We start from the raw sequence: 25,227 nt of genomic DNA on the forward strand, positions 1-25,227 counted from the left end.
GGGATCGGCAGCGGCCTATCTAGTGAGCATAGGGAAGTGTTCTGCCCATCCTCTGCTCGCTCACGTACAACGTAGATGTTCGTGTGACTTCGGCATGGGTCTTCGGGTCTTTTTTTCACAGCTTCGGCGCGCTTTTTTGTTGCTGCGGTAGAGGATCTCAGTGCAAAGCAGAAAAACGTCAGGCTTCAGCACGCCGCGCGCAAACTTCGTGTTTGTTACACTCACACTAATGCAAGGCAAACCAAGAAAGTGCTATAAGTGCGGAAAGGAGGGTCATTTTGTAAAAGAATGTGTCGATGAAGTTATTTGCTAAAAATGCCACAAAACCGGGCACATTTCTAAACAGTGCGGTGAAACTCAGCAGTCCTCTTCAGGCAATAAGGAAGCAACGAGCAACGAGGATATATCCCCAAAAGCAGGTCTTATTTACAAAAGCTTCAGTGATCAGAATATTTCTTTTAGAACTATGGTAGATTCTGGCAGCGATCTGAGCCCCATGAGAGAAGATGTGATCAGAAAATTCGAAGGTCTTAAGCTTACGAAAGAGATCAAAAATCTTAAAGGCATTGGGAAAGGTGAATTAATTACCCTAGGAAGTTCTGACCTAGATGTTGTCGTTGACAATATCAGCTTTACAATAACCTTCCACGTAGTCAAACGGAATGAGTTAGAGTATACAGCTATCAGAAAGTCGACATTTTGTTCAGCACAAATGGAATTCGCTTCATTGCGAAAACTACCGAAGTTGAATTTGCTGAAACTTTCAAGGCGATGTGCGTCACAGAATCGGTTTGAGTCAAAAAATCGGAGGTAAAAAAGCTTATCACAGAATACGAACCGAAACAGACAATTAGGTCTCCAGTCGAGATGAAAAAAATATTGGAAGATGATGTACCAATATTTCAACATCCGAGGCGTACATTCTACGAGAATATGGTTCTAATCGAAAACAAGTTCAGGAATGGCTAGATGCGGAGATCGGTATTCCGAGTTGCTCAGAGTACGCATCACCTGTGGTGTTAGTGTCAAAGGAAGATGGATCGAATCGCTTCTGCTGCGATTATAGGAAGCTCAATATAAAGATAAAAAGGGACAACTTTCCGATGGCGTTAATCGATGACGTGCTAGATCGTTTGCAGGATTCCAAAGTTTTCACCACCATAGATTTAGGATTTTTACACGTGCCAATCGAAGTTGAGTCTAGAAAGTTTACTTCTTTCGTAACACATAAAGGACAATATGAGTTCACGCACGTCTCATTTGGAATAAGCAACTCCCCCGCAGTATTTTGCCGCTATGTAGGTGCTGTGCTAAGAAATCGTCATCTATTGTACATTGACGACATTATCATACCAACGGCAGATGAGCAAACAGGACTATCAGTTTAGAAGGAAGTCTTAGAAGTTTCATCTAAAGCAGGGTTGCGCATCAAGTGGGAGAAAGGTCAGTTTTTGAAGCGAAAAATCACATTTCTTGTATACCTAATCGAAAACGCAAGGCAGTTGTTAGCTACCCAGCCCCGTAAAGCAGAAATGCACCTGAGCGATTTTTGGGGTTAACATCTTATTTGCGTTGTTTCATGAAAGGCTATGCTCTGGAAGCAAACCCTTTAAGTGATTTACTCCGCAAGACTGAGCTTAATGATCAGTGCTTAGTTAGCTTTGAAAATCTGATGAGCCTTTTAGCTACTGGCCCAGTTCTAAGACTGTACGATCCTTGTGCAGTAACTGAAGTTCATAAGGACGCGAATCCGAATTTAATGGATTTTGTGGAATCCTCATTCAAAAGGACTCAGAAGATCAACAACTTCACCCAGTAGAAATTATGAACAGAAAGACTACACAGTGCGAAGAAAAATACAGCGCGTACAAGCTTGAAATATTACCTGTCATCAACGCTGTTAAGAAGTGGCGCATTTACCTGTTGGGAGTACATTTTACAATTGTCACCGACTGCGTAGCATTTGCGATGACCATGAAAAAATACGATGTCCCACCAAGAGTCGCCAGATGGGCTACGTACTTACAAGAGTTTAAGTTTTTAATACAGCACAGAAGTCAGAACTTGCTTTTTTATCGAAGATTCAACAAAATATCGTTATTGTTAGAAACAACATTCTCTGTAAAGATGTTGCGAAAGAGCTTCTAGTCGTCCCAAAATCCATGCGTATCGAACATTTAAGATAAAGTGGAGAGGTTCGTCAAGAGTTGCGTAGAGTGCTTGATAATAGACTCAAAGAGAGGAAAAAAGAAAGGATTGTTGACACCAATTGACAGTCGAAGAACCTCTGGGTACTTACCACATTGATCATGTCGGTCCTCTTAGCGAAACCAAAAAGAAATACAACCACATTTTAGCTGTGGTAGACGGACAGGAACGCAACGGACGGACCCTATAAGGTCACAAAGAAGATGAAACATGGGCGCTACGAAGTACAAAAAGTAGGAAACCATGAGGGGCCGAATTTAACAACTACAGCAGCCGAGTTCATGAAGAAATGGAGTTTATTCAGGGGCGAATAAAATTGTAGGATGGCCGAATGTAGGATTGGGAAATTTAGTATTAGTGTATCACCCTAGTAGCGTAAAAGTAACAGCGACATCAACGGTTTAGGCCCTGTACCTTATTTTGAATTTTAATTGCTCTCCTACTGTCCGTTTATTATTTTGTTATCCACTACTATTAATCGAGTACATTAAAGAATATCGAGTAGATTAAAGAATATCGAGTCTTTCATAGAAAGCATGGAGTATAAAAAAGCGACGCTATTAAACAAGAGTTCAGCAAGACGTAAAGGGAAGAAGTCGTCCAGTGCGAAGTTCCGATTTTGATAAAGTTAAATACGAAATTCAGAACTAATTAAAAAATAGTTTTTCAAGCGTAGGAGGTTATATGTTAAAAAACACCGACGCTATAATTTGTTTCATATTATTTTGCCACCAATTTTGCGATCGTTCCGATTTCGATAAAATTTAATTTGAAATTCAAAACTAATTAAAAAATGTTATTTCCAAGCTAAAAAACACTAAAGAGCTATAAGATATAGTTGTACGATCCGGCTGGTTCCGACTTATATACTACCTGCAAAACATATAAGACATTTGGGAAAGTTTCAGACCGATTGCTTTAAAACTGAGAGACTATTTTGCGTAGAAACGGAAGGACAGACGGACATGGCTAGATCGACTCGTCTAGTCATGCTAATCAAGAATATATATACTTTATGGGGTCGGAAACGTCTCCTTCACTGCGTTGCAAACTTCTGACTAAAATCAATATACTCTCGGCAAGGGTATAAAAACACTAAAGAAATAAATAAACAAATAGTTGTCCGATCCGGCTGATTTCGACTTATATACTACCTGTAAAAGAAATAAGACTTTTGGGAAAGTTTCAGCCCGATAGCCTTAAAACTGAACGATTAGTTTGCGTAGAAACGGACGGACAGACGGCAATGGCTAGATCGACTCGTCTGGTGATGCTGATCGAGAATATATATACTTTATGTGGTCGGAAACGTCTCCTTCACTGCGTTCCAAACTTCTGACTGAAATCATAACACCCTCTGCAAGGGTATAACAAGAGACAACGTTATATTCGACGCCATTAGCTATCAGATAACCGTTACTCAACTAAGTGTACTGGGAGCACTCAGGGAGTGCGAGGACGATAGAGATGTACAAGTAGCAAGGCGGCTGTCCGTACTCTTTATTTGTTATAACTTTTTAATGAATGTCCCGAATAAAACAATTTTCGGCATGCAACTTAAAATTGATAATCAAAACTAAATCTCTCTTTCTTCAAAAATATTCAAATATGTGGGTGCTAGACATCTTTTAGCGTTATGGCCGAATAAGGGCGTTAGAGTGGGCGTGTCACCTTGCGCTGAGCAATAAGCTCAAGAATCTACATGTCAAGTCCCAAAATTCTAGCTTTTATAGTTTCAAAAATCTCAGCGTTCATACGGACGGACGGGCAGACGGACAGTCGGACATGGCTAGACCGACTCGGCTAGTGATCCTGATCAAGAATATATGTACTTTATGGGGTCGAAAACGCTTCTTTCTACCTGTTACATACTTTCCGACGAATCTAGTATACCCTTTTACTTTACGAGTAACGGGCTTAAAAATTTGTTCTGCATTATTTTTCCGATCATCCCTATGGGAACTAAAAGAAATATATGTCCGATCCAGCTCTTTCTGACTTGTACACTCCTGCCTTTGACAAAACACATTTGGAGAAGTTTCATCCCGATTGTTTTGAAATTGAGAGGCTAGTTCGTGCAGAAACGGACAGAAAGACGAACGGTCAGACGAACATGGCAAGGTCGACTCGTCTAGTGATGCTCATCAAGTAAACGGTCGGGTTTTTTGTATTGCGCTCCCAATTTTTTTTCAATTTGATAAAGCATGTTACGAACAACGTTGAGGTGGTGATATTCCTAGCTTATAGCCCTGCACGCAAAATGGCCCGGCTCTAAATCGTCAGCAAATGACTCTGTGTTCTTGAGAGGCTATAACTTATGGCAGTTCGATTATATATACACTTATTAGATTAGATAGGTAAGGATACAAATTTTCTTAGAGCACTCCGAAAGGGGTGTTATTAGGATCAGATCGGGAACGGGGTTGTTTCGCTGATGCTGCAGGAAGTCGCCCAGCATCCTAGCAATGGCTGGTAGTGGCTCCTCCAGCTGTCCCTTAGCGGTCGGTCTATCCGTCCCTATAGAAGACATCGCTTCCTCCAGCTTTGCATTAGCTTTCAAAGGAGAGCACGCCGGAGATCGTATTACTGGTGGTTCTGCTAAAAAGATACTTTCGCCTGTTGCGGTATTGGTTCCTGTGTGTTAAGTGCCACAATGATTGACAACAGCTTAAATTCCATTTCCTTTTTCATCTGTACTGACCTCTTGGAGTGATTTTTTGCGTGGCTTAGGGTTTATCTTTCCAGAACACAGCTAACGGCGTTCATTGAAGTTCTCTTGCTAAATGTGGTATTTTTTCTGGTATTTCCTTTGCTTATCTGGGTAGCGTTAGCCGCTTATTTACTTCTTTCTTTCTCCTATGGTTAGCTCGCGGTTTTCGTCGATGTGAGTGCTAGGCTATAGAAAAAAGTAGCGGCTCCAGGTTACTCCCTTGTGGGACACCAAACTGCGTCACCTGAAGTAAACAAGGAAGAGAATTTTTAAAAAAGGACCTTTTGTGTCCTGCCATTCAGATAACTTAAGATACAACTGTAAGTATCAACAGATAAATTAAGTAGTCGAGTTTTCTAACCAGATTTGATGTGATGACTCAAATCCTTTACTAAGGTCAGTGTAAATGAGTTCTGTTTGAAAATTGTTTTTAAATCCCTTGATTCGTCTAGTGATGCTGATCCAAAATATATATACTTTATGGGGTCGGAAACGTCTCTTTCACTGCGTTGCAAACTTCTGACTGAAATTCTTATACATCTTGCAAGAGTATACAAATATTTATAGCATGTTAATGGAGACTTGCCTCCGGAAGTAACAATGCATTCGCTTAGTTGACTTCTCAAATTTGTATACTAACACAGACAAGTGTCACACAGTACAAAGTCACATCAATCATTTTAAAAACTAGGGAAATTCTCGATTTTCTCCTGGGTGGCATAATTGGCAAATTCGGCGAAGAGAGCGGCAGAGCAAATGGTGTCTCTATACATTTTTACTTTATGGTGCTACATTGGGCAGAAACACGCCGTCCGGATTAAATACAAAGCACAGATTCAGTAAACGGCCTAGTGAGTTTCTAATATGGTTAATTTCACAAAAAGATATGTCAAGCAAGGCTTCAGTGAAATCATGTTGAGCTAGTTTAAGTAATCGGTTTAGCGTCGCTTGCGACTGGGTATGTTTATCTTGTGCTCTGTGATTTTTTTCAATTTGTCATTAACATCTGGTGCCTTACTTTGTGACCTAGTCCAACATAGTGTTTGTGTTTTAAATCGTTTAACTGACTAATTTATTGTAGCAATTTTAACAAAGCTACATTATGGTTTAAGCCAGTGCATTTTGTTATTGTAACTTCTGTACGCTGTGGTGAATTTGTTTTAATAGCTTTCTGTTGTGGTTTCCCATAGCTTTCGTAATCTCTCTCCCGGGAAATGGAGATATGCAAGCAGCAAACCGAGATTGAAATGCACAGCCTGCCCGCGATCTCAATATATGGTTATTTTGGGCGGTAGACGTATATAAGCGTTATGGGCGTTAGAGTGGGCGTGGCAAACTTTTTTTTGGGACAATCGATAGGTATACGAGACTAATACATTTCAGCTAAAATTTTTTATGTAGCAAGAAAATTGTGGGCGCCACAGGCTTGGGCGGTTTGAGGGCGGTAGAGTGGGCGTGGCATGTTCGCGTAACAAACTTGCGCTGCGTACAAGGCTACGGAATCGAAATCTTAAATTCCAATTCTCTGTCTCTTATAGTTTCCGAGATATCCGCGTTCATATGTACGATTTTTTGAAGTTTATGGGCGGTTTGTGGACGTTAAAGTGGGCGGGTCCATTTTTTTTTCAATCGATAGGTATTGATGAGAACAATACATTTCAGTTAACATTTTTATTCTAGCATCAAAACTGTAAGAGCCACAGTTTTGGGCAGCTTGTGGGCGTTAGAGTGGGCGTGGCACGCTGCAAACTAGCGCTGCGTAAGAAGCTCAGGACGGATAGACAGACGGACAGACGGACATGGCTAGATCGACTCGGCTAGTGATCCTGATCAATAATATATATAGATTATGGGGTCGGAAAAGCTTCCTTCGGCCTGCTACATACTTTCCGATGAATCTGGTATACCCTTTTACTCTACAAGTAACGGGTATAAAAAGGCATCAGTTCCAAATACCAATTTTCTCAAGTACTTTTACCCGATCGGTAACGGCAGCTATGTCGACATCCACTGGCGCTGTGGGGCCTAAAGCTTCACTGCCGGCAGTACCCATAGCTTTCTGTGCCTACAGGTGAAGTTAGCTCTACAGGAGTCCCTGGACTCGGTAGTCAGAAGAAGGATGTTCAGATTTTTGGTGGGGGAAGAAAGAGACTCTCGGTTGTTCCATATAGCAAGCAACAGACGGAGAACTAATAATAGGCCTTCAACGGAAGTACCTGCGCCAAACAACTGTGCAGTTTATTTTTGGCCTATCAAAATGTAATTTGAAGCTACCGAAGCTTTATGCTGACTTCTCTGCTTTTTCTGAAGACATTCTGGCCTTTACTGAGACTTGGCTGATAGGGGAGGTATCTGGCTCTGAGGTTCTGTCCAATATTTTTAATACGTATAAAACTGGTCCCCTTTTACTGAATCACTTGTCTCTATACCCTTATCTGTCCATGACTTCGTTGACGGTCTGTTAGAATTATCATTACAGAAAGTAAGCTTTATAAATTATTTACTAAGCAGACAATTAGATCTTGTATTTGTTTTAGTTCCGTTTGAAGTCACGGTGTCTAGAACTGACGCACTAGCTGTGCCAGCAGACCGATATCATCCCACATTGGAACTAACAATTTGTCTCCCATGTGTCGATATCCTCTCTCCTCTACTTTCTTTAACTAAAAGGAGATGATTTCGTAAATGTGACTATAATAAACTCAACAACATGTATTCTCAATAAAATGGGACAATTGTTGAATATTGAAAGAGCTACGGAACTATTTTACAGCGCCCTAAACTCGTTTTTTAGTGAGTGCGTTCCTGATAGTCTTCCTCCAAAGTTAGACATGCCTCCATGGTTTACCAATGAGCTGCAAAGACTTAGAAACCTTAAAACAAACTTCTATAAAAAGTACAATAAAGTCGAGTAGTTATAGTAAAATCTCCTAGATCTACAAGTTGGTCTCTTTCGATCAGCTTATTTGATACAGACTGTAGAGCAAAAATATTATTTAAATAGTCCAAGAATTTTGATGAGGCCGGTATCCGCGATAATTAAGACTCCACCTCCTCGCCTGGACTGTTGGTAGTGCCTATAAATAGTGTACTTACCAGAAAAATTTCGGCTTAGGATTATCTCCGGATTTAACCAGGATGCAAAAGAAAGTCCATTCGTGTACTATTTCGTAAGCTTACTACGCAAGCCTGTGATAATCTGACAAGAGTTAGTTTTTTGTAGAAGGTGCTTGGACAGAAGATGAAAATGCCTCACTACTATCGCCTTGCAAGGGGAGTCGTATTTTTTCCAGTATTTTTCTTTCGTTTTTCAACTTAAACGTTGTCAACTGGAGCCGGTAGACCGGACTCACTATTTCCTGGAAGTATCAAATATTTATGGTAGGCGAAACAACGGGTAGGTTGACTGCGCACGATTCAGATTGCGATTGATTCAGATCTTTTTCAGCTGCTGATCTTAGCAACATTTAAGGATTTGCTGTGGTCGACCGCTGCTCCGTAATGGAGCTCTGATAATCATTTTCCTAGCAAGGTCATACCTAGTTCGGTCTTTGTGACCGGCACATTTGATACGACCCATTTTTTCTTAAAGCCGGCTCTGATAAGCCGATTGCATTTTTTAATGGAGCAGACAAATTTTAATTTAAATTATATTTATATCCCAGCGCTACAAGAGCACACTTATAATTATCGCGCTAGTCACATTGAGTGGATATTTTTAAATTATTGTTATTTTTAAATTATTAAAACAATTTTTCTCACTCTCTTCATTAAAATTAATAACTAACATCAAATTTTCATAGTTTCTTAGTTACTATAATTATTGTATTTAATATTTTTATTTTTTATTTTATTTCATTTTATTTGTTTTATACTTATGTGTGCTGGTATCTTAAGAGATCTTTAACTTTATTTTAAAATTATTAAAACGACAGTAGCATAAGGGTGAATCATTGCACGAGTTTCTTTATGCACTTTTTGAAATTTCAAACCTCATTTGCTTGGAAGAAGAGAGTCTGGAAGAGAGAGTCTCGGGTATTTCGTTGAGCGCATTCTAGATGCTAGATCAAATAAAACAATGGTATATCAAGCCATGAGATGACTGCTTTAAAATGGGAATACGATTTTAAGATTCGCAAAAAATCGCATTAGGCACACGGAGTTAACTGAGTAAACGATCTTCCGTCTCTTTCTTTTCTCACGCGCCTTACCTTTGTTTTTCAGCAATTTAAAGTTTAGATAATTGAAATTGGTATTGAGTTTATTGGAGAGATAGCGGAGATTTCAGCGTTCATGTGGACGATTTTTTAAAGTTTGTGGGCGGCTTGTGGGCGTAAGAGTGGGCGTGGCAACATTTTTTTGGGTCAATCGTTAGGTATTGAGAGAACAATACATTTTAGTTTAAAATTTGTTTCTAGCACTTAAAACGTAGAAGCCACGGTTTTGGGCGGTTTGTGGTTTTAACCGTTGGTCCAAATCAAAAAACAAGAGAAAACGCTAAATGTCGATGGACTCGATTATTATTTTGTTGTAACTTTTTAATTAACGCTCCGATCTAACTAAATTTCGGAATGTAGATGGGTATTGATAACAAGAGCGAAATCTTTTTAAATTCTTACATAATTTGTGCGCAGGACGGGCTTTCGCGTTATGGGCGTGTGTTCGCGTTTTGGGGGACTTTTAAAAATGAAAATGCTTGTCCCTTTCTTTGTGGTTTTTGCAACTTTATGGCTGTATTAAAAAGTTAGATAAGGAAAACTTTTTTTCTACGACTTTTGGAAAAACCCGCTAGTTATGCATAACGTCAGTTTCCTTGCAATTAGTGCTGGGCAAGCTAAAAAGTATGCAACTGCAGTTACAATAAAATAATTTTCATATATTTTTTAATTTTTTGCTTACTGCTCCGCTATTTATTCTGACGTTTCCCGAATACTAAACTTGGGTATACACGTTTAAAAATCTGTAAAAAATCGATTTACCGACGGGTTGTCGCAATCAATGGCTCATATTCTTCGTTAAAGTTCTGCCTTCAAGAAAAAAACATTAAACTAATTATGGTTTTTAGGCGTGTATTTTTAAAGAAGCCATTTATGCCAGCATTTTTGCATTTTTTCCAACTCTGACGAAGTGTAGCTTCTAAACTAATGAATGGAAGTCAATGCTGTGTATATGAAAGTTAAAGGGCATTCTATTACCTGTAAAATGAGTCTGAGGCCGAATTCGGTTTATCAGAACTCGAGTTAGAAAATAAAAAAGAAAATACAAAAATTAGTACCATACAACAAATTTTAAGTTCCCTTTTCTTAATTAGGGAGATGTACCTTGCCGGAAAACCAAGGTCGCCTTCATGGCGTATTTCGTGGAATTTGTTTTGTAAACTGGTCTTATTAAACGGTGAGAAATCAATTTCAAATGTTTCTTTAAATAAGTACAGGATACAATACCCAAGTGGACGTGGAATTGCAAATTGACACATCAGTATTACCAGCTAACGTGGATAGAAAACTTCTAATATAAAATAAAAACACCTCTTAACGAGAAAAGGGGTCGTGACGATCGCACCTTCAACTTCCAAAAGTTCTGATATCAAATTTTATGACCATTCTATAAGATGTGTTTTTAATTTACATGTACAATATCAAACAAAACAAGGAAGAACGCTATAGTCGAGTACCTCGACTATCAGATACCCGTTACTCAGCTAAATAGAGATATGCAAGTAGCAAAGCGAGATTAAAATGCGCCACCTACCGGCGGTATACAGAACTAAGCGTTATGGGCGTTAGAGTGGGCGTGGCAAATTTTTTGGATCAATCGATAGGTATTGACGAGACCAATACATTTCAGTTAAAATTTTTTATCTAGCATGAAAATTGTGGGCGTCACAGGTTTTCGCGGTTTGTGGGCGTGGCAAACTTTTTTTGGGTCAATCGATAGGTATTAATGAGAACAATACATTTCAGTTAAAATTTTTATTCTAGCATCAAAACTGTAGGAGCCACTGTTTTGGGCGGATTGTGGGCGTTAGAGTGGGCGTTGAGTTTCCATTGAGTTTCCTAATAGTACTCCAATATGCCCTGCTATTTGTTATGGAATCCAATGATCTCGCTAGGTTAATGTAAAATTTCGTCCGAGCGTGTTGACGAGTTAACTTGTATGCGGCGTTTGCTTCATGATACATTACCGCTGCACTTGCTGCGTTAGTTGATTTGGCCTGCCTTAGCAAGTTGAAGGAAAGTATTCGAGCTGCCTCACACTGCTCCGTGTACCACTCTTGCTTAAAGTCTGTGGGCTTTCTTCGTCCTCGATTATTAGCGGCTTTGGTAATGCACTCTGTAAGAAATTCTTCAATTTCGTCAGGGGTTATGCCACAAAATTTGTTGCCAGGTTTCGGTCCAATTTTGTCCTATAGTTTTCACTCTCTCGATTTCGCCAGATCAAACTTGGTAGAAGTCCAAGCGGCGCTGTGCTGGCGTCCTATGTTGTGGAGAGGATGACTGTAACTTCCAATTGGAGATGGTCAGAGAATATTTGACTGCTTACTTGGAAGTCCTTGATAGTTTCTATCCATATACCGCGTACCATACATAGGTCGATGGTGAACCGAGCTTCACCTCTCATAAAAGTGTAATCGCCCAAAGGATTGCTTGCCGACCTTCCATTGACCACCGTGAAGCCAAACAGCTCGACCAAGTCCATTAGGTGCCGGCCATTGGCGTCTGCTACTTTGTCTTTGGCATTACGGGCTTTGTTGAGGGAGCTTGTGACTAACTGTTGGTCGAATCCATGAAGTTGAGCTTCACCCAGCCTTGCGTTACAATATTTTATTATCAGTGCACTTTCGCTTAGTCGTGGTTTAAAACCTCATATAACTTCCCAGAATCTCTTTCCCGATGATTGCAGTTAATATACACTGGCAGCAGGTGCAGGTTTTCATTTTCTACAGTCCTTAGTTGGATAATACTAGTCTCATCTACATTTATGAATCTGATTATATTCCGGTCGTGAAGTTCTTTTCTTATTCCAAATAACATTCCACCACTTTCTCGTCCTCTTGCGCTAGTTCGGATGGCGGGCACCCATCCAAGCACAAAATCTTTAAATTTGACTTCGACAACATCCAATTTGAAAAGACGCAATGTACTGAAAGAAATCGTTATATATAAGCTTATTTTTTATTCCTGCCACGTTATCGGCCTCTTCATTCGCAATTGCACCTGCAACATTACTACATTTTAACAAAGGACTACATCTACTACATTTATTCTTGTTTCTTTTTAGTTTTTTGACTTCGACTTTTGGCTAAGGGACGCATAATTAATGTGAGACATTTCCAAACTGTTTCCGTATATTTCCTTTAATTTTGTGTCAGCTGGTTTTCCTTGCCACATAAGCACCTTATTATTATTAAAGGACAATCAATTTCCGTCTACGTTAATACTGTCGTTTTGGACTTTTACTTTTGTTTCCCTGCGAATGGCCAGAAGAAACTTTTTACCTCTAGAAGAGCCATATTATTCGCCTGTTTTTCCAATGTCAAATCCTTGTCAAGGAACAACTGACTACCACGCAATTTATGGCCATTCTTTAAAATATTCTCCGCTTCTCCTTGGGATTCACATCGGAAACCCTTGAACCTTTTAATTGTAGTTTCTCTTCAATCAGAGTTTTGACAGCAGTTTTTTTCCACCATCCGACCTTTTACAACTACATTTTTTTCTTTTGTTGTTCTTGCAACATATTTATAGTTCGCCTATCTGCTTCTCTATCTGAGCAAAGGCTTATAACCTCTTCTTTGAGCCGCGCATTGTCGTTGGTAAGCTGTTTGACCTGCAGAGAAATAGCTCCAATATCGCTTTTCAGCTCTTGTTTAAGCCCTTCGACGTCCGATTTAGTTGGCAGATTTTTTAACTTTATGTCGAGCAGCTTCGACATAGCTGATGTCAGATCCTTCAAGGATGTTCCACCTGCAATGTTTTGGGACATATTCTCCAGCTTCCGTTTTTGTGATGCCTGCACCGGTGATAAGTTGTTATCTTTTTCATCCGAACTCGACATGATTAATAACACCTTTTATTTACCCGCCTAGCAGAATGCTCTATTTCAATAAAAAAAAACCTAGCGCCCTTGCGTGGTGGCCGCTACCCGATATGTGCCACGTTCTCGTTGAGTGTTAGGCAACTCACTGCGGCTGCGACCAGCTGATGGTTACCACCTCTAGTCTTGTTTACTTCTTCCCACGCCGGTTCAACTCATCCGCGCTTTCCTGCCTTTTCCCGGTTTTTCACAACTTTCGCCGAAAAAATGAGTGAAAACCGAGCTCAGCTTTCTGCAAAACTAAATGCTGATTCTCGATAGGTACGCTGGTCCACTGCGGATCCTCCGTGTTTTCTGCGGTCAGTGAGCACAGCGTCGACGTTTGGCCGTAAGTTTGTGTTTATTACGGTGCGGTTGTCTTAAGAAGCGAACCTTTTCTCGGAGCCTGATAAAAAACTCGACTACACACTTCAATTCTTCGTACATATACACACAATATACCAAATATGAACATTTTATCAATGTCATCCCTTTTCACCTATTTAGTACTTATATTATTATAATCCAAAACTGTTAATTTTTTCTTTATTTTCAGGTTAAGATTTGGTTCCAGAACCATAGATATAAATGTAAAAGGCAAGCGAAAGAAAAGGCAATGGCTGAACAAAACCAACATAATCAGGTAAACAAAACAAATAAATCTCTACAATGCACATTCTAAAATAATATTTATATACCTGTTACTCGTAGAGTAAAAGGGAATACTAGATTCGTCGAAAAGTATGTAACAGGAAGAAGGAAGCGTTTCCGACCCCATAAAGTATATATATTCTTGATCAGAATCACTAGCCGAGTCGATCTAGCCATGTCCGTCTCTCCGGATGAACGCTGAGATCTCGTAAACTATAAGAGCTAGGCTATTGAGACTTGGGGTGCAGACTCCTGAGCTCCACGCCCACTCTAACGCCCACAAACCGCCAAAAACTGTGGCTCCTACAGATTTGATGCTAGAATAAAAATGTTAACTGAAATGTATTGTTCTCATCAATACCTATTGATTGACCCAAAAAAAAGTTTGCCACGCCCACTTTAACGCCCATAACGTTTAAATCTGTCTACCGCCGATAGGTGGCGCATTTTAGTATCGCTTTGCTGCCTGGTCCCATTTCCCTTTGGTCCCTTTAGCTGAGTAACGGGTATCTGATAGTCGGGGTACTCGGCTATAGCGTTCTTCTTTGTTATTTAATGAAGTGTAATAACAGTATTCCTAGCACTTATCTTAGGTAGGAGGTTATATGTTATATGATACAGTAGTCCGATTTTGATAAAATAAATTCGAAATTCAGAATTAATTACAAAATATTATTTTCAAGCGTAGGAGTTTATATGTTGAAAAACACAAAAGAAATAATTTCTTAAAATTTTTTTTCCGATTATTCCGATGGGAGCTATAAGATATAGTTGTCCGATCCGGCTGGTTCCGACTTATATACTGCTGATCAAGAATATATATACTTTATGGGGTCGGAAACGTCTCCGGCACTGCGTTGCAGAACTGACAGAAGTCATAATACTTGCAGACGGTATAACAAGAAAGGAAGTTAACTTCGGCAAGACGTAGTTTGTATACTCTTGCAGCTATATATAATAAATTTAATTCGAAATTTGGTTATAAATATAAACGATTGAGTTGTGTGGGCTGTATGTAATTTTATTCTTGCCAGTTGCAAAGCCTATTTGATACTGAGATGAATTTCACAAAAAGACGCCGTCGTAGCAGCGTTGCCAGAAACGAAAAAATGTATATATATATATATGTATGTCGGTGTTCTGTTACATATGATAGTGATGGCATTATGCGCCTAAACATGAGAGTTTATTAAAGACTGCAACCGGTTACGAACATCCCGGCCCGCCCTGAAACACAGTTTCTGAATGGGGCAAAACAGCAACCTTCGTGATTGGTCTGATCATTTCTCCAGTTGATATCTTCAGTTTGACTGCTCGAACGAGGTTGTTCTTCCCTGGATAGGTTTTCATAACTCGTGCGATGTGCCAAGATGCTGGTGGTGGTGGTCCTTAACGAGAACTAACTCACCGATCGAGAGGTTGGGTGTTGAAGTGGTCCATTTAGGACGTTGTAGCAGAGTAGTCAGATACTCCTGATGCCATTTCTTCCAGAATCCTAATCGGCCCACAGGGAATTTCACAAAAAGACGCCTTCATAGCAGCGTTGCGAGAAACGAAAAAAGGTATATATATGTATGTATGTCGGTTTTCTGTTACATAAGATAGAGATGGCATCATGCTTCAATATGAGAGTTTAATAAAGACTGCAACCGTTCATGACCATCCCGGCCCGCCCTGAAACAAAGTTTCTGAATTGGACAAAAACGGCAACCTTCGTGATTGGCCTGATCATCTCTCCTTGACTTGTCTGCAGCTTGACTGCTCGAACGAGGTTGTCCTTCCCTGGACAGGTTTCCATAACCCGTGCGATGTGCCAAGATGCTGGTGGTGTATTGGACTCCTTAACAAGAACTACATCACCGATGGAGAGGTTGGGTGTTGAAGTGGTCCATTTAGTGGTAGTAAGATACTCTTGATGTAATTTCTTCCAGAATCCTTGAAGCTTAGCCTGGATGCTTTGCCAATATCCTAATCGGCCCACAGGGAAATGGCTTAAGTCTGGATCTGGCACAGTGGTAAACGGTCAACTAATTAAGAAGTGCGCTGGTGATAAGTAGTTGTTTTCGGTATCCGATGTGTAGCATAAGGGGCGTGAATTTATCGTTGCGCTGATTTGAGCAAGCAAAGTACGCATCTGTTTGAAGGTGACAGTTGAATTGCCCGTGACTTGGCGCAGATGCAGTTTGACACAGCGAACTGCCGACTCCCATTGCACATTGTTGGGCAGTGTGGTAGCGTTGATGAGATTACGTGCTCCAATTATTTAGAATCTCGAACGAACGATAACAAACAGTGAAGAAACGCCGGGGTGAAGATTTACTCGGTGCTCGTATTCCAGGATCAGCTTCGAGATTCGGTGCGTTTTTGGTAGCAAGGCTGGGTGTTTTGCTTCTCGTGACAATTGCGATTGGTGCAGTCGTCCGCCTACTCTCAGCAAGTCGTTTTCGTCTATCATTGGTGCAAGTCTGACCAGCTGCGATCGGTTCCTTAGGGGTTTCTTGGCAAGGAGCAATTGATAGTCCTCGTAAAAACAGCGTTGCAAATGATCCTTGCTGCCTTAATCTCTTCAAGAGCTCTTGAGGCCCTATCGCAGGACTTATTTTGTGTGCGTTGAATGAATCGCTTTACATAGGCGACAATGTGAACGAGCTTGAGCCAAGAAGAAACTCGTGCGATCAGCTATTCGAGTGGATGAACCTGAGTTGCAACCGCCACTGTAGGCGAACAGTTGGACTTGACTTCTCCTTGAGTGCGTTTGTCTGAAAGAGATAAACCAAAACGTGTATCGTTCAACTTTACCAGGTATTGATCCTTGTCCCGTAGCCACAAAGGTCCATTCCACCACAAATGGAAGTCGGTGAGTTCAGCAGCCATCAGAACCCTGGAAGCGCAGTCAGCTGGGTTGGAGTCTACATGCCGTCAGGCCTTCCTAGGAATAGTGTCCGAGGTCCTGTTTCCAACAAAAGTCTTAAGTTGAGCTGGTGCATTGGATAACCAGGAGAGCACTATTGATGAGTCGGACCGGGCAAAAACAGTTATGTTCTTGTGGTGTAATCCAGAAGAAATCGAACGAATATGTGGGCTTAGAAGTGTTGCTGCGCAAAGTTCCAGGCGTGGCAAGGATTGCGGTTTCAGTGGAGCCACCCTTGTCTTCGCAGCCACAAGGGACACAAGAGTCCGAGAAAATCAAATATCCTGGAGACGTCGGACAAGACTTGTCTCTTTGATCAATCAGGATTTGCCGCTAGACCTATGTTACGACAATTGTGCGTCGGTATCATCCGTTTGTATGAATGAGGTCTTGGATACCCATTTCCCGAGTTCCAGATTTGCGCACGTCATCAGCTGAATCAACTCGTCTCGGTTTCGACGTAGTTCATCCTCATTGTTTGACCCAGTAAGAACATCATCGACATAAAAATCCTCCAGTAGAATTTTGGAAGCTTCCGGGTGTTCCTCTTGATGATCCACATCGTACCGCCAGGAATTGTGCACATGACGTTCCGTAGGTTACATTGCACAATCGGAAATGCTTAATCCAAGAAATAATTACAATCAAAACCAAGCGCAAAAAACAAATATAAGCGCCGGTCAGAACAAACCATCTGAACCACATCCACCGTTAAAGCGGGAATCAACTGGTTCAAGTAATCAGCCTGCTCAAAAAAATATGAGAGTAAATAATACAGAAGAGGAACATTTTTTAGATCAGAATCCGGAGTAAGATTACCCTACTTGATGAGAACAGACAAAAAATCGAAAAAGAATTAAAAGTTTTAATTGACACATTAGCAACATCCTGTTACAATAAAAAGGGAATTTATCAAAATAAAAAGAGCTCCCAATTTACAGGAGAGTTTCAACCATTAATGGGTTGACAATAATAAAATATTATCATTTAATAACATTATTTACTACAAAACAAGTATTTTATGAAATAGAAGGGTTAGAATCCGACTTACTTATACGTTTTAATCTTTTAAAAAGAAAGGAGCGGTGCTTGATATTCAAAAATGGACCATCAACTATAACGGAAAAGAAGAAAACTTATTTTACGATGAAGATAGTATTTTAAACCAATTATCGTTAACTGAAGGAAAAACAAGGAAGAACGCTAGAGTCGAGTATCTCGACTATCAGATACCCGTTACTCAGCTAAAGGGACCAAATGGAAATGGAGATATGCAAGCAGCAAAGCGAGATTAAAATGCGCCACCCACCCGTAATCTCAATAAATGATTATGTGGGCGGTAGATAGATTTAAGCGTTATGGGCGTTAGAGTGGGCGTGGCAAACGTTTTTTTTGGATCAATTGATAGGTATTGACGAGACTAATACATTTCAGTTAAAATTTTGTATCTAGCACGAAAATTGTGGCCGCCACAGGTTTGGGCGGTTTGTGGGCGTAAGAGTGGAAGTGACATTTTCGCTTAACAAACTTGCGCTGCGTACAAGGCTACGGAATTTAAATTTAAGATCCCATTTCTCTATCTTTGATAGTTTCCTAAATATATGCCATCATATTAACGATTTTTTGAAGTTTGTGGGCGGTTTGTGGGCGTTAAAGTAGGCGTGTCAAACTTTTTTTTGGGTCAATCGATAGGTATTGATAAGATCAATACATTTCAGTTAAAATTTTTATTCTAGCATCTAAACTGTAGGAGCCACAGTTTTGGGCGGTTTGTGGGCGTTAGAGTGGGCGTGGCACATTGCTGAAACAAACTTGCGCTGCGCAGGAATCTCAGGAACCTGCATGCCATCCCAGTATAGTAGCTCCTATTGTTTCCGAGATCTCAGTGTTCATACGGACAGACGGACAGACGGTCAGACGGACAGACGGACATGGCTAGATCGACTCGGCTAGTGATATTGATCAAGAATATATACACTTTATGGGGTCGGAAACGGTTCCTTCTCCCTGTTACATACTTTCCGACGAATCTAGTACACCCTTTTACTCTACAAGTAACGGTATAATTATCCTTCCACTAATAGAACATATTATAAAAAAATACTTTGAGGATCAAAGTGGAATTAAAACAGAATCACAAATGGTTGAAAAAAGTTTATTTAGCTTGGGATCACAGAATCCCGAGCAAGCCGACGTGGAATTATCCGTCAACAAAAAAACAAATAGTTTGGGATCTAAAAATCCTAAACAAGCAGACGTAGAATTATCCTGAACACACCAACGAAGAATTTTCCGTTTTCATCGCTACTGTGGGTGGCGAGAAAGTGCTTCTCGACTTGTTTGTCTTCCGGTTCCAATTTTGTGTTGCTTTGAACGTTCTTCAGTCCCCAAACCTTCTGAAGCGTGTAGTCAATATTCAATGTTGTGGTTAGTGCAATAGCATTGCTTGCGTTCGATGTGATAAGTGAAGTTATAAACCATACCGACGAAAAAGCGATAAGATTACCCTTGTTGTCGTACATCTTTGGTCCTGTGAACACTGACCATACCATTCCCAATAGTATATCAACTGGTGTGTTTGCGTTGAAATGTGCAGCTGCAGACCGTTAAATACCTCGTTTATCGATGCGTCGACAAATCGCGTTCCAGAGATGAGGTGATTCTGCCTAGCACTTGGGCATAGACAAGCAAATGATCATCGGATATGCGAGATTTGATTTGCAACGTGCTGCATCCCCTTGTCGTGTCTGCTTTTACCGAAGAGATTCCCGTAACCAAGATGCGTTATGCCGACCGTGGCAATATAAGATAGCTTTGGGGCACACGGGGCCAAATCTGGAGAATATGGTGGATGGGGTAGCAGTTCGTAGCCCAATTCGACCAATTTGGCCTTGGCGAGGGCGGAAGTGTGAGCCGGTGCGTTGTCATGATGGAAGAGCACTTTTTCTTCGCCAAATGGGGCCGTATTTTCTGTTATTCGGCGGCGAATCGGCCCAATAATTCGGCATAGTACAGCCCTGTGACCGTTTTGCCCTTCTCCAGGTACTTGATGTAGATAACACCTTGTGAATCCCAAGAAACTGTGGCCATCACCTTTCCGGCCGATGGGACAGTCTTCGCCTTCTTCGGAGCAGGTTCGCCGGGTGAAGTTCACTTTTTCGACTGTTCCATGGTCTCTGGTGTGTACCAGTGGATCCATGTTTAATGGCGTGGCTCATCAAAAACCGACGTGCGACCACGCTGAAACTCGTTAAACCAATTTTTGACGGTAGCCATCGAAGGAGAAGAGTCACCGTCCAAAAACAGGAATCGAATCACAGACCGATAGTGCTCATTCTCCATTTTTCTAAAATCCGCGGACACGTCCGATTCTACACGCAGTCAAAACAAAACTACGAGTCCGATTCGGCTGAAATTTCGACAACTTCACTACGAGAATGTACTAAACGATAGCAAATTTCTCTTGCGATAGTGACGCCATCGGGCGGTGAGGCTAAGTACTTATCGGACTGCCCTCGTATATATGTATGTCGGTCAATGTTACATAGGATAGATATGGCGTTATGCTCCTAAACATGAGAGCTTATTAAAGACTACAACCGTTCACGAACAAGATTCTTAAAAATACAAAAAGGATTTTCCCAATAGTATAAGATAATATGTCAAAAAAAACTGATACTATAATTTGTTTCATATTATTTTACCACCAATTTTCCAATCGTTCCTGTGGCAGCTATATGATACGGTCGTCAAATTTTGATAAAATTAAATTCAAAATTCAGATCTAATTAAAAAATGTAGCGTAGGAGGTTATATGTTAAAAAACACCAAAGGTATAATTAAAAGACATTTTTTTTTCCGATGAGATATAGTTATCCGATCCGGCTGATTCCGACTTATAAACTATCTGCAAAAGAAAGAAGACTTTTGGTTTCAGCCCGATAGCTTTAAAACTTAGAGACAGACGGACATGGCTAGGTCGACTCGTCTAGTAATGCTGATCAAAAATATATATACTTTATGGGGTCGGAAACGTCTCCTTCACTGCGTTGCAAACTTCTGTCTGAAATCATTATACCCTCTGCAAGGGTATAATAATCCCCCATCTTGAACCATGGCCCATTTCTTCGGAAATTGACGTCAAAGTTAAAATTCCCAAGTTTTTCATCATATCTTTTATCCAAAACCGCCCTTAAAAAATAAATCTTAACTTTAATTTTTCTTGGAATCTATTGACCGTTGTATGCTTTAATTTTGAATTATAGCAATTTGGTGACATTTTATTGGATTTGTTATAGCAAAAAAAAAATTTCTTTGTTTTAGTATCTACTCGTATATGTTGCCAATTTTAAAAAAGTTATGGTAGCCTATTGAGTCCGCGTAAGCAAATATATCGTCTTCAGAATATTACTTTTTTAAAACAGCGAAATGTCCCCAGAAACGAGTATTAAACATCTCAAAATAAATTTTATTATGTTTTCAAATTTGTCATAATAATAATAATTAATATAAAAATATTTTATGTATAGCCGGGAAGAACGCTATAGTCGAGTACCTCAACTTTTAGATACCCGTTACTCAACTGGAAGGACCAAAGGGAAATGGAGATATGCAAGCAGCGAAGCGAGATTGTAATGCGCCACCTACCCGCGATCTCAATATATGGTTCTTTGGGTGGCTGACAAATTTAGGCGTTATGGGAGTTAGAGTGGGCGTGGCAAACTTTTTTTGGGCCAATCGATAGGTGTTGACAAGACTAATACATTTTTTTCTAGCATGGAAATTGTGGGCGCCACAAGTCTGGGCGTCTTATGGGCGTTAGAATAGGCGTGGTATGTTCGAGTGATAGATCTGAAGTCCCAGGTCTCTATCTTTAATAGTTTCCGAGATATTAGCGTTCATACTTACGATTTTTTGAAGTTTGTGGGCGTTCAAGCGGGCGTGGCAAACTTTTTTATTCTAGCACTACAACTTTAGGAGCCACCATTTTGGGCGGCTTGTGGGCGTTAGATTGGGCGTGGCACACTGACGAAACAAACTAGCGCTGCAGGAATCTCAGGAATCTGCATTCCTAGTTCCAGTGTCCCAGCTTTTAAAGTTTCTGAGATCCCAGCGTTCATACTTTAACTGGTCGTGCGTTGTATTTTAAAATACCTATTAGTTAATAAAAATTAAGTAAATAAGTTAGTATGTTATTCTTTTAAGAGCTGTTTTACACCATTTAAATGATTCAAGGGCACTAAAAATTCGTTTATGGACAAAGTGAAGAAATGGTACGAGTTTAATCCCCCAAGACCTTGATTTTGTAGTACATTTTTAAAAGAGTATCGAATTAAAGATGAGGTGCCAATCAACGCGTATTTTCAACAAAACAGAATAATAAACTGGGTTCCGGCCACAATAGCTCAAATTTTTTTTTTATAACTTTTGCTCTTGTCCCTTAAACCAAGGGGTTTTCTTACAGTTTTGGTATACATCACAACAGATTATATTTCTGCGTATATATATACAACTAGAAGTCGACTTCGCAAATTCTCATCACAACGTGCCACAAAACTTGAAAAAATGGAAACTTTAAATGGTTTAATGTTAAAACTGCATCTTTTGGGATACCTAAACTATGGTTTTTGTAGTAGTAATTCCTCTTTAGATAAGAGCGAAAAAAGTAAACAACAATTACATTGAATTTTTTTGTCGTTAATCCAATTGTAATTTGTTATTTGTTTTCCATGAGTGTGATATTCGTTTACAGAGTGCATTTGATATTATTATACCCGTTACTCGTAGAGTAAAAGGGTATACTAGATTCGTCGGAAAGTATGTAACAGGCAGAAGGAAGCGTTTCCGACCCCATAAAGTATATATATTCTTGATCAGGATCACTAGCCGAGTCGATCTAGCCATGTCCGTCTGTCCGTCTGTCTGTCCGGATGAACGCTGAGATCTCGGAAACTATGAGAGCTAGGCTATTGAGATTTGGCGTACAGATTCCTGCGCTTCTTACGCAGCGCAAGTTTGTTTCAGTAGACTGCCACGCCCACTCTAACACCCACAAGCCGCCCAAAACTGTAACTCCTACAGTTTTGATGCTAGATAGAAAATTTTAACTGAAATGTATTGTTCTTATCAATACCTATCGAGTGACCCTATTGTCGAGACCAATACATTTCAGTTAAAATTTTTTATCTAGCATAAAAATTTTGGGCGTCACAGGTTTTCGCGGTTTGTGGGCGTTAGAGTGGGCGTGGCATATTCGCGTAAGAAACTTGCGCTGCGTATAAGGCTACGGAATCTAAATCTGAAATCCCAATACTCTATCTTTGATAGTTTCCGAGATATCCACGTTCATATTTACGATTTTTTGAAGTTTGTGGGCGGTTTATGGGCGTCAATAGCCTAACTCCCATAGTTTCCGAGATCTCAGCGTTCATCCGGACAGACAGACGCACAGACGGACATGGCTAGATCGACTCGGCTAGTGATCCTGATCAAGAATATATATACTTTATGGGGTCGGAAACGCTTCCTTCTGCCTGTTACATACTTTCCGACGAATCTAGTATACCCTTTTACTCTACGAGTAACGGGTATAATAAGGCAAGGAATGAAGGACGTTAGGGAAGACAAAGTGTGCAACTCAATCTCAATCGACAATCAATATGTAGCGAATACTACTGGGGAAAGTAAGGTAAATTTATTTGTAAGCTGAAAAACTTTTATTTATTCTTTTAAATCATTTTCATCTCCTTTAAAGTATTATACTCCCTATAAAATTCACTCAATCCAACAACCAGCGAAATGGTCACGGAGAACGAGCGAAATATGAGCCGGTGCATTATCTTGATTCAAAATCCAACAGTTGTTATTGCCCATAATTCTAGCCTTGTTAGACGAATTGCGAACAGATTCCTTGGTAACAGTTTGGCCGGGTGGAAGAAATTAATAGTGCACCACACCACGGAAACCGAAAAAAAACAAATTATTATTTATTTAATATGAATATATATATTAATATATTTAATTTAAATGGTGCTAAACATATACATACCCTCTATAGCAGAGGTGCCAACACAATTAAAATGAAATGTAAGTGAGTGAGAGCGAGGCGGAGATGTGTCACTCCCACTCTAACGCCAACAACGCTTGAGATGAGATTTGACTTTTTTATTAATACTGCTCTCAGCTGTCGCACATCTTGGGAAATATATTTTTATTTGTACAATAAACCAGTATGATTTCTTAATAAAGCACACAAGAGAAATAAGTATTGGAAACTGAAAATTAAATAAACAAGATATATTTAAATAACATTAATATTATAAGTTCACTTACGACTTGCCACTCACGGACATCAACGCGGTGTACTTTATGCGCCTTATATACCGAGCTTTTTCAGAATAAGTAAAATGAGGTGGCTCCTTCGTCCGGTACTGTCGATCAGGCGAAAACTCGGCTTTTCAAACTGTTTTAATGTCTAGTCTACATTGGGGTATACACTTCTGAGGCACTGCCTGGAGCACGTATAAAAAAGAATTGAATCCTGCCAAGCCAACATTTTAAGACATATGATAAACGCCCCATACTTTACAAGAAACACTACAACAATTCTGTTTGTACATCTACCACTAAAACTGGCACTCGCTATAGATCAAGACTAGTCTCTCACACAAACAGACTTGCTCTTACACTTTCCAGACCTATGAACAGAAGAAGACTAAGAAGATTGCACCCATCGGACAATTGGTACACTCATTCGACACTTAGAAGCATAGACTGCCACACTGCCCAATTTTTGGGATGTCCTTTTTTTTAATTACACACCATGTATATCTTACCGTGGGTGAAAGTAAATTTAGTTTCACAAAACAAATATTAATAAAGCTGATAGTTTGATTATCGAAAAATGTTACTGCTTTTGTCGCAGCACCGACTTTTTCCTCTCTTGTAAAGCTGTCCAGGTTCCTTATAGCTCTCACTGTTTCATTTTCTTTGAGGATGCCCTTGATAGTGTCACAAAGTTTCAGCGTTTTACTGCCTCTTGTATGTTCAAGGAGCATATCACCTAATTTGGATTTCCTGACCGAGCTGATGGAGATATAAGATTCGTGAGGACTTATAACTTATTTTGAGCTCCCCCAATATCAGTACCGCTTCAGTTCGTGATAGTATGCGCACCCTTTGCTCTTCTCCTTTCTTCCCACGCTTACCAATATCCTGTGTTATGGGCCTCTGTGTTTCCACAGGATGTGGTTTCGCTTTCTTTCTTTGTTGTCATTCCTTTGAAGCCGTCATTGGCTTCCTTGCCTTCTTGGTTGAGTCCTGTACGGCCGTACTGGTTGCGTACTTCCGTACCTTTTTTGATAATGATAATGATAATGATAATGATAATGATAATGATAATGATAATGATAATGATAATGATAATGATAATGATAATGATAATGATAATGATAATGATAATGATAATGATAATGATAATGATAATGATAATGATAATGATAATGATAATGATAATGATAATGATAATGATAATGATAATGATAATGATAATGATAATGATAATGATAATGATAATGATAATGATAATGATAATGATAATGATAATGATAATGATAATGATAATGATAATGATAATGATAATGATAATGATAATGATAATGATAATGATAAT

General features: G+C 39.8%; 1 protein-coding gene across 8 annotated transcripts in view; it reads left to right on the plus strand.

Annotated features, from left to right (window-relative positions):
• The window catches only part of scro (scarecrow), an 83,407-nt gene that overhangs the window by 54,872 nt on the left and 3,308 nt on the right, over positions 1-25,227 (plus strand). For all 8 annotated transcript variants that reach the window (XM_065868473.2, XM_065868471.2, XM_065868472.2 and 5 more), the window contains one exon: positions 13,551-13,637. In XM_065868473.2, coding sequence (XP_065724545.1) covers positions 13,551-13,637 — 87 coding nt within the window. The remainder of the gene's footprint in view (positions 1-13,550; positions 13,638-25,227) is intronic.

Source organism: Drosophila suzukii, chromosome 3, assembly GCF_043229965.1.
Source record: "Drosophila suzukii chromosome 3, CBGP_Dsuzu_IsoJpt1.0, whole genome shotgun sequence".
NCBI classification, from domain to species: domain Eukaryota; kingdom Metazoa; phylum Arthropoda; class Insecta; order Diptera; family Drosophilidae; genus Drosophila; species Drosophila suzukii.